The sequence below is a fragment of the Anabas testudineus genome, chromosome 2 (assembly GCF_900324465.2).
Source record: "Anabas testudineus chromosome 2, fAnaTes1.2, whole genome shotgun sequence".
Lineage (NCBI taxonomy): Eukaryota > Metazoa > Chordata > Actinopteri > Anabantiformes > Anabantidae > Anabas > Anabas testudineus.
Genome location: NC_046611.1, coordinates 15,997,733 through 16,006,257, shown reverse-complemented (window position 1 = coordinate 16,006,257; position 8,525 = coordinate 15,997,733). Strand labels below are relative to the sequence as shown.

Sequence of the window (8,525 nt, the reverse complement as noted above, 5' to 3'; positions counted from 1 at the left end):
GTTTCCTAAATGAAAAAAAAAACTGTGGGAACATGATGGAGCACAAACAGTAAAATGCACAAACGTAACACATAAAATAAAGATTATATAAATGGATCTATTAGCCCAGTGCATGCTGGCATAACATACCGACTTTACCCCCTGTCAGGCTGAATCAGTGGCCACATGTGACAAACATAACCCTGACCTGCAGGTTTCTCATAGATGTTTCATGTCAGAGCAGGAAAAGACTGGTGGCGCTCTCTAGTGGCAGCTTTACTAAACTGCAGCTGGCAGCCCCACATGTGGTTACATAAACACACAGGAGCAAACAGGCTGAGGTCAGTGTCTATAATCTGCTAAATAAAGTCAGGGCTAAGGTAGCATCATGTTAAAAAAGGTCAGCTATCAGTGATTTGAATATGCTTTTATTGTTAGTAGAAATTCAGTTTAGCATCAGAAAAGTAAATAAAAAAGATTCAAATCACAATGATTTTCATTTCCTACCAGGCTAAAATTAAAAGTGATTTCCCCATGGAAGCCTGTTGTTTATGATATACTGGAGAACAGTGTACTGACAACAATATCAACTTTTTAACAAAAGGTGATTAAAAAACACAAAAAATATAAAAATCTGAATTTGTGTAAAATCTAATTGAAAAAGAAACAAAATCGTGACAGATGTAATTTGTTTGTATGATCGTTGGCTCCACCCCCTCTCTGCCTGAAGCTGTGCTGATTGGTTAAAACAGGATTGAGGGGCGTGGTCTGAACTCAGGCATTTGTGATGTTAACAGCAGCGAATCCGGTCACCTGAAAAAAACACAAGGCGTCAACTCTTTATATTTGTAATGACAGTTTCCACATCTATATTTTCAATCACATTAATTTAACAGTTAACAACAAAATGTAAGACTTAAAGAAAGAAAAACATCTCTGAGCTGAAGCTGCTAAAGCGGAATCGTCCCGGACGAATCTAAACCAAATTTTGTGATAATATTGCACAGACTGCTCTGCTTAATAAAAACAGGAAGGACTGAGGGCCACAGGGCTGATGGGAAATGTGGTTTTAATTAGGGAAATAGCAAAGTCCTCTACAACAAGGAAAACTGGTTTAAAGACAGCATACTGTCTTCATCCTGGCAGTTTAAACGCAGCTTTATTAAAAGAATAATAGGAGACGAGTAAGTACCCCACGGAGGCTGCTGCAGTCCAACGTCGCCGTGATGTTTCGGAGTCCATCCAGCCGAGGGACAAAGGACTCCTTCCAGGTGATTGTTGTCAGAGGAGCAATGACGCTGAAACAGACACACAAATGATGCAAATATCCAGAAACAGCCAAAGTATGGTGAAACTGTCATTAATACTTAATTTAAAACACATAATGTTGGAAGTTACACACCCGGGAATCCAAACATTTGAAAAAAAGAAAATATTTTTTGTGACTTTCAAAATGTAAAGTACAAGTATCTCAAATCTTGCTCTTTTGCACTGTACTCAAGTAAATATTTATAGTTATTTTCCATCCTGGTACCTGTAGGAACGTGTCTTTGGGTCGATGAGTCCAGACCCCGACATGCTCACGGTGACATTCTGCAGAGTGAAGTTCAGGGGGTTGGTGAAGGAAACGGTCACGAACATCTGATTCTGCAGCTGAGGCTGCCCAGTCACCTGGAACAAAAGCAGACAGGTGGAATAAATGAGAGTTTTCTTAATTTATATAACTTTAGGCTCATTGTTTTAAAATATGGTGTCAGACAACCAAGGCAAATCCCCAACAACTTTTCCTACCATCACGGTGAGTTTCGGTGGCTGTAGGCTGACAACCTTTGTGGCGTTCACTGTTTGGCCATCGCTCTGTCCACCCACGGTAAAGCTCAGGTTGAGCAGAGAGCCCCTGTTGGCCATGTACTGCTGCGCTGCGATCTTAAACGGCACACTTTGTGCTGCCACACACATACACACAAACACATCGTAGAATTTAAAGAGTGTATTTGTGAAGACTCAGCGGACTCTCACTCTCATGTTACTCACTCTGCTTGGCCGGCACTGTGACAGTAAAGTCCTCGTTTTTGAAGGGGGCGGCTGGGACTCCAGTGTAGAAGATGACGATCCCTGAGAGGACAGCTTTGACCGTTGTAGGGACTTCACTCTGGTTGGTGAAATTAACCACCAGGTTCACATCTTGACCCAGTTGGACCTGGAGGGGGGGATGAGAGAGAGAACTGAGCTGATACAGAATGGTGTATTTCAGACCTCTATCCTTTATGGTGTAGGCAATTTAACTGAAAATGAATAGTACACAATCTTCGCAGATGGAGGAGTGCAATGTAAAGTTGCACTGCTACCTAAAAGCTGTGAACTGATCTTAATGTTAAATGATGCACAAACAGATGTGTAGACAGGTGTTTTACTGGGTTGGCACTGATGCTGATGGACAGCAAGGCTGTGGGGGGCGCAGGTGGCTTCTTCCCGCTGACGTATTCCTGCGCCAGAGCCATCGCGGCAAGGTCCTGGGGACTACCTGTACATACAGACGGGGTTCTTAGTTAGTTGTAAATCTTTCAAGATTAAATGTTGGTGTTTGGACGTTGTGGCTGTGTGTGTGTGTGTGTAACCTTTGGGATACTTGTAGGTGGACATGATGTTATCAAATGTTGTGTTGCCCATAGCCTTAGTGAAAAGACCCTTTCCAACCATATTCTTGTCCACGCTCGTTTCAGTCAGAGTTTTGTAGCGATTTATGGTCCAGGAAATCACAACACTGTTCACCTGCAGGGAAGGAAAAATGGCCACTGTATCAGCTTATTACTTTTAAGCTAAAGTCCATCTATAAAGGAGAGAAAATGTCCAGAATAAGTATTTAAAATTTGACAGTTGTATTTTTAATCCTGCCACCAAGGAAGCCAATCACATTAGTACCAAATTCATAAGCTACCTGTCTGTATGAAAAATCTTGTCAGTAGTTAGTTTTCAAATGGTCAGAACTAACCTCTGCGAAGCAAAAGTTTAAGTCAAATGGGTGACAGAGGAGACCTTGTTTGATGGCAGCTACTGAGGCTGGACCACAGCGATAATATCCTGTGAACCAAACACAGAGACATGCCTGACATCCACTTCACTTTTTATTGATCTGTAATTCTACCCTGTCCTGCTGTCTGTGCGTCATACCACCACTGGTCTCCTGGGGTGTGGAGTCCACCACCTGCCATCCTCCGAGGCCGGGTGGCAGGTCGGCACGCGTCATGTACGCCTCGTTCCAGCAGTGGAAATTCCTGTGAGGAGAGTCATAAAAGAACAGTTTTCACACATTGTTGTGTTGCTTTCCATTGTCCAGTACACAGCAGCATCAACAGAGGCAGGAAGGCTTTGAGGCTAGTTAGCCACCAAAACAGAGATGTTTAATGCTTTAAAGCTGGGCCTGTGCATCTGATATGTGTAAATTATATGTTAGAGAAGTATGTAACTCTCTAAATTCTCTTTATAGATCAAATTCACATTGTCAGTGTAAATAAAGCTCCCTCACAAGGTGTCACGTTTAATGATGGATCTCCACTGTGTATATGAGTTAGTTCACTGGGCGTTTTTCTGAGACCAAAACAGTTTAAATCATTAAATCCATGCAGAAGAAAATAAAAGCTTTATGGAATAGTCTCATTGTGTCCTTTAGTAGACATGACTGACAGGTGCTTGAACCAACCAGATGGAGTCCTTGGAGTCTGCTGTGCTCAGTGAGCCATCAGGATAGAAAACGAGGTTGGTTACAATGCTGCCGTTGTTGTCATGAGCTGAATTGAAGTTAGTGATGACCCTCGCCGGGATGCCGAGGCAGCGCATGACTGTGGGGATAGGAAATAATTATTATCACCAATTCTATTTTATTATTTTAGCAGTGATATCTGATATCATATCTATTTATCTGAACCTTCTTCTTTCCTACTTGCTGCTTTCATTATCCTCAGGTTTCTAGTTGTTAAACAGTTCCTACAGTTTATGAACCTCCATGTTTGTTTTTCTCCTTGTCTCCTTGTCATTAATATTAATAAAACCAAACATAATCGGTGTTGCAGCTACTTGAACTAGTTACCGACCCAGCTGGCATTCTCTGAAAAAGTACAGAGTTATCCAGATTTTTTTTACACCTCTGATGTTAGTGGTTGCTCTGCAGTTTGTCTCTTTGTAGTCATTGTGGTCTTCCTGTCGTTTTGCAGAAACCATTTGGGGCTCGTTGTGGTTGTTTTAATCGTTTTATAAAAACATTCATCGATCCATCCACAGTTGAAGCTAACTTTAGAATTTGCATTTTAACATTGAAGCAGGTCAACAGTGCATGCTCTTACAGGTGTTGAAGACTCCAGCAAACACCCAGCACTGGCCATAACAGACGGGGGTTTGAGTGCTGGCATACTGCAGCAGGATGGCGGTGCTGCCTGTCCAAGATGCTGGAGCTTTGCCCCCAGAGAAGTTACCACTCCAGTTCCCAACCACCACACCGTTATCATCCTGAGCGTTGATCTGATGCAGTAGAACAGATAAACAAACCTGACTCAACCTTTATCAATCTCTAAAGATGGCATCTGTTGATATAATTCCAAGCAGTGAGTGAATACGTTTTTTCTTTTCTCACCATGGCAGATCCCATCCTGACCATTTTGATGATGTCGCCTCGGTCAGCAATCGGCATCTTGGATGCATCCAGGATGTAAATACAAGCGTCCAAAATGCCACGTTCAAACTGCAGGGAGAGGATACATTACATTCATTCTTTATGACTGGGTCATGATAGCTATGGGGATTAATGTGTACCTGTCCATAATCCCAGCTGCGTTCTGTCATGCTGTCAAATGAACCCTGACGGATCAAGCCATGGTCGTTCAGAACGTACTCCTTCCGTCCGACTTCATCAGGATAAAACACAGCGTCGTCTGTAAAGAGAAGATGGAGAGTCAGGGTGCTTTAGATTAAAACATGGTCAGAAAGTCAGAGGTGTAGGTTTGCTATCAGAAGCTGCTTTTTTATCTCAGTGAACAAAGCTTGATGTATTTATCACTTTGCTTAGAATAACAATTTGACCTCTGAACAGGTCTAGTCTAAATCTGTTCTTTCTACTGGTATTTTAGACTCATACAAATCGAGATACACTGGTACATACAGGTGTAGCCCTGCAGATCATTGTTCTATGCTGCTTTAATTAATTAATTAATAGCTTCATTTGTGCTGCAGCGTGGCATGTTACACCATAATGTCTGTAACGTGACACTTAGCTCACACTCACAGCAGTATGTGCATACACTAATTATAGTAGTATGATGTACTATGCACACCCTTATTCCAGGCGTTAAACAGCAGGTACAGGTCAGTTGTTTGGTTCCTCTGGGTTCGCTGCAAGCCGCCGGGCTGCACAGTGGCCACGTAAACACGAAACTTCCCCACGATGGCGTTGGGTGTCGGCGTGATGCCGAGAGTCAAGGTTTGTCCAAGTGTCTCCACGATCCGTCCCGACCATGGTCCCCCAGGTCGGGAACCGAACGTCACCACCAACAAGGTGTCTGTAATGGGCGATGGGTCTGAGCCTAGAGGAGGAGGAAGAAGAAAATTTGTGATAGAGATGAGAGGAGAAGAGACAAAATTAGGTGAAAAGGACAGAGGAGACAAGGAAAGAAGAGACAGAGAGAAGAAGCAAGGAAAAAGCAAAGAAGGAGAGAGGAGTGGACTCAAGAGAAGAGGAGAGAAGACGAGAAAAGGAGAAGGGAGTGGGAGAGGCAACAAAAAGGTTTTGTGTCTGTTTTGGTATTTGTACTTTACCTAAATATTTCTATTTGATGAAAATGTATGAAATATTTATCCAACACATTCAGATAAAACTGAATATAATCAACCAACAGATAATTACCACTGTCATAATGATACTGTGTGTGTTTAAATTACAGGGAGTGTTCATTATCTAGTCAGACGAACGTGGAGCTGCTTAATGAGCTGACAATCATCTTATTGTTCTGTGAGCGGTCGTTAAAGAACATGTGTTCAGCTAATTGGTTAACGAGGGAGCAGGTGAATCGCAGCCACTGAGCGCGCTCAGTCAGTTTACTGGGGAAATCAAATGGTGTCAGGTTAAAACAAGAAATTAGATAATAACACATTTAGGAATAAACTAAAAGTATTACTGCTATTACATGCAGTTATATCTTTTAAGAAGTTATTGTTTTCTAATTAACGTAACTATCGTAACATCACAGAAAAAGAATTTTAAAGAAATTAAGTAACTTAAAAAAATGTAGGTTTAAACCAATAACCAATTAAATATAATTTAAGTTTATTCCAATAACTTTGCATTTAAAGGTATATTTATTGGGTTTATTTATCTTTGCATCAAGTCAGCATAAGATATGTTGTTGTTGTTGAAATTGTTTTATGATAAGTAGTTACTGTACACCTTTACGGTAGTATTTTTATGCTACTTTATCTTATCTATACTTAATTTCCAAAATCATATGTGTTTGTTGGGGCTGCTGGAAGTCTAGGTCCCTGGGCAGTACTTAGTAATCCTGCTTTGCCCACTCTTAAAACCAGCCAACTGCAAATAAAGTCTGGTTCTGCTTTAGTTCTGGTCCCTAGAAACAAACTGAGTCAGCCTGCACTTAGCGAACTATTGAGTAACTAAACCAGAACTCACCAATTAGGAACTCAACCTGGAAGTCATCTCCTTGGGTCAAGGGGCGGTTGAAGGTGACTTTCATGATGAACTCCAGACCTCGGCGGACCACCAGGTTCTGGTTGTTGTAGGCAGATGTGATGTGGTTTGATTTGTTGATCTGCAAACACATGTCGACGCTCTGCACCGACAGAGGCGCTGAGAGGGAGGAATAAAGGGAGAGTCCACCATGTTTTCACAGGTAAGTAAAATAGCAATTAACTTTACTTTTCCCTTGATTTTTTAAATCACTGCTTTTGATTTGTGGATCTGATGCTGTCAACACAAACAGATTAAAAATAATGAAATAAACACATCTTACATTCTCCTGGTCTAGTTCTGGGGGTGAAGTCGGACCCCACGTCACGGTGAGAATGTTCAAATACTGTGAAGTCGTCATAGTTAGTCAACAGGTTGATACTTGGCACCTGAAGAAAATAAAAAAATCAGAAAAAATAGAAAAAAGAATCAAAGACAACTCTACTATCAAGGGATTTTTAATTTGTATTTCTTTATTTTGATAGCACAAATAAATTGTAATAGTTTTGTGATACCGGTTTTGTGAAGCGCCCTTCATAGGGATTTGATGTTTGATCTGACATAATGAGCAAAGGTCACAGGTCACTAGATAGAGAGAGAAAAGATTGAACATTAAAAACAACAACAAGCAAAAAACTTAAGAGCAGGAATGTAAAATTAGCTTTTCTTTAATGTTATTTAGCATTTTTCTTTTGTCTTTAAATATCTTGAAAAGTCCTCTGCAAATATATAATAACATTAAAAAATAATCATTATGTATCATAAAAAAAGAAATATGACATAATTTTCACATATTTGAAAGTAAATTATGTAAAAATGCTATGGAATAGGAGTATTCTTTTTATTAAAAAAGCTAATTAAGCACAACAGTATTACAAGTTACAAGTAAACCTCCTACATTTTTGTTGAAACTGGTGGATTGTGAGAGGATCTAGGGAGAAGAGAAGATATTTATTTGCCATCACTTAAATGTGGCGTAATGGGAGGAGGGTAGTATTTACTACACATGAAAGTCCTTATATTAAAAGAAACTTTAGATAATTAGATAATTTGTTCAAATATTTCTCTGTCTTCACAGTAAGAATCATATAAATGATGTAGTGAAACATGAAACATGAAATTAAGATGAAGTTTCACACTTTTCATTTTTTGTTAAATTATATTGGAGTTATTTACTTTAGATTTCTAATTTTGCAAAGTGGCCAACAAAATGTTTTGTGATATTATAAATCGCTTTCTAATGTTAAGTGGTTTTAAACTTTATTTTATTATTTAAATAGCATTGTATAGAGTAGAGTTCTTATCTTACAAATAAAAAATAATTAAAATATTATTATTATAATATATAAAAAGTGAATCTCACCGCTCCAGTGAAGAAGTTTGTCTGAGCCGATCAGATGATGGTCAAATCTCCAGCATCGCTTTATATACACGCACTGCTTCCTCTTTTCAAACACACACTCTTTTGTACCTCTAAAGTTGTGAGGACATCCATTGGTTTTCATCCCCTCACTCTAACTGTCACCATCTTAATGCCAAACATCAACACTAATCTAAATCTAATTCTAACCTGACAGGTAAAAAAAAAGTTCAGACAAAAGCAGGTTCAGAAAAAAATCCAAAAAACACAGTAAAGATGTTTTTGTGATCTGTGCATGTTGAAAAAGTTTATGCATCCATCACTTTAACTGCTTTTTCCTGGATTGCTGGAGTACTGGAGCCCTTCCTAGCTGTTAGTTTGTTTTCTTGTTGTCCTGGTTATTCCTAAAAATAACATTTCTATACCACTAAACCACAGCATAAGCATTTTGTAGCA

At 39.7% G+C, this 8,525-nt stretch overlaps 1 protein-coding gene across 1 annotated transcript; it reads right to left on the bottom strand.

Annotated features, from left to right (window-relative positions):
- Positions 1-469: 469 nt before the first annotated feature.
- On the bottom strand, positions 470-8,098 carry LOC113163526 (coagulation factor XIII A chain-like). The gene is made up of 18 exons (XM_026362258.1): positions 8,073-8,098; positions 7,225-7,294; positions 6,993-7,098; positions 6,653-6,829; positions 5,304-5,552; positions 4,786-4,904; positions 4,607-4,714; positions 4,320-4,494; positions 3,680-3,818; positions 3,151-3,254; positions 2,972-3,060; positions 2,598-2,751; positions 2,394-2,503; positions 2,014-2,179; positions 1,771-1,925; positions 1,514-1,650; positions 1,172-1,277; positions 470-792 (listed from the first exon to the last, which is right to left on the bottom strand). Exons 2-18 carry the CDS (start codon positions 7,270-7,272, stop codon positions 754-756), a joined length of 2,181 nt encoding a protein of 726 aa, XP_026218043.1. The 5' UTR covers positions 7,273-7,294; positions 8,073-8,098; the 3' UTR covers positions 470-753.
- Positions 8,099-8,525: the final 427 nt, after the last annotated feature.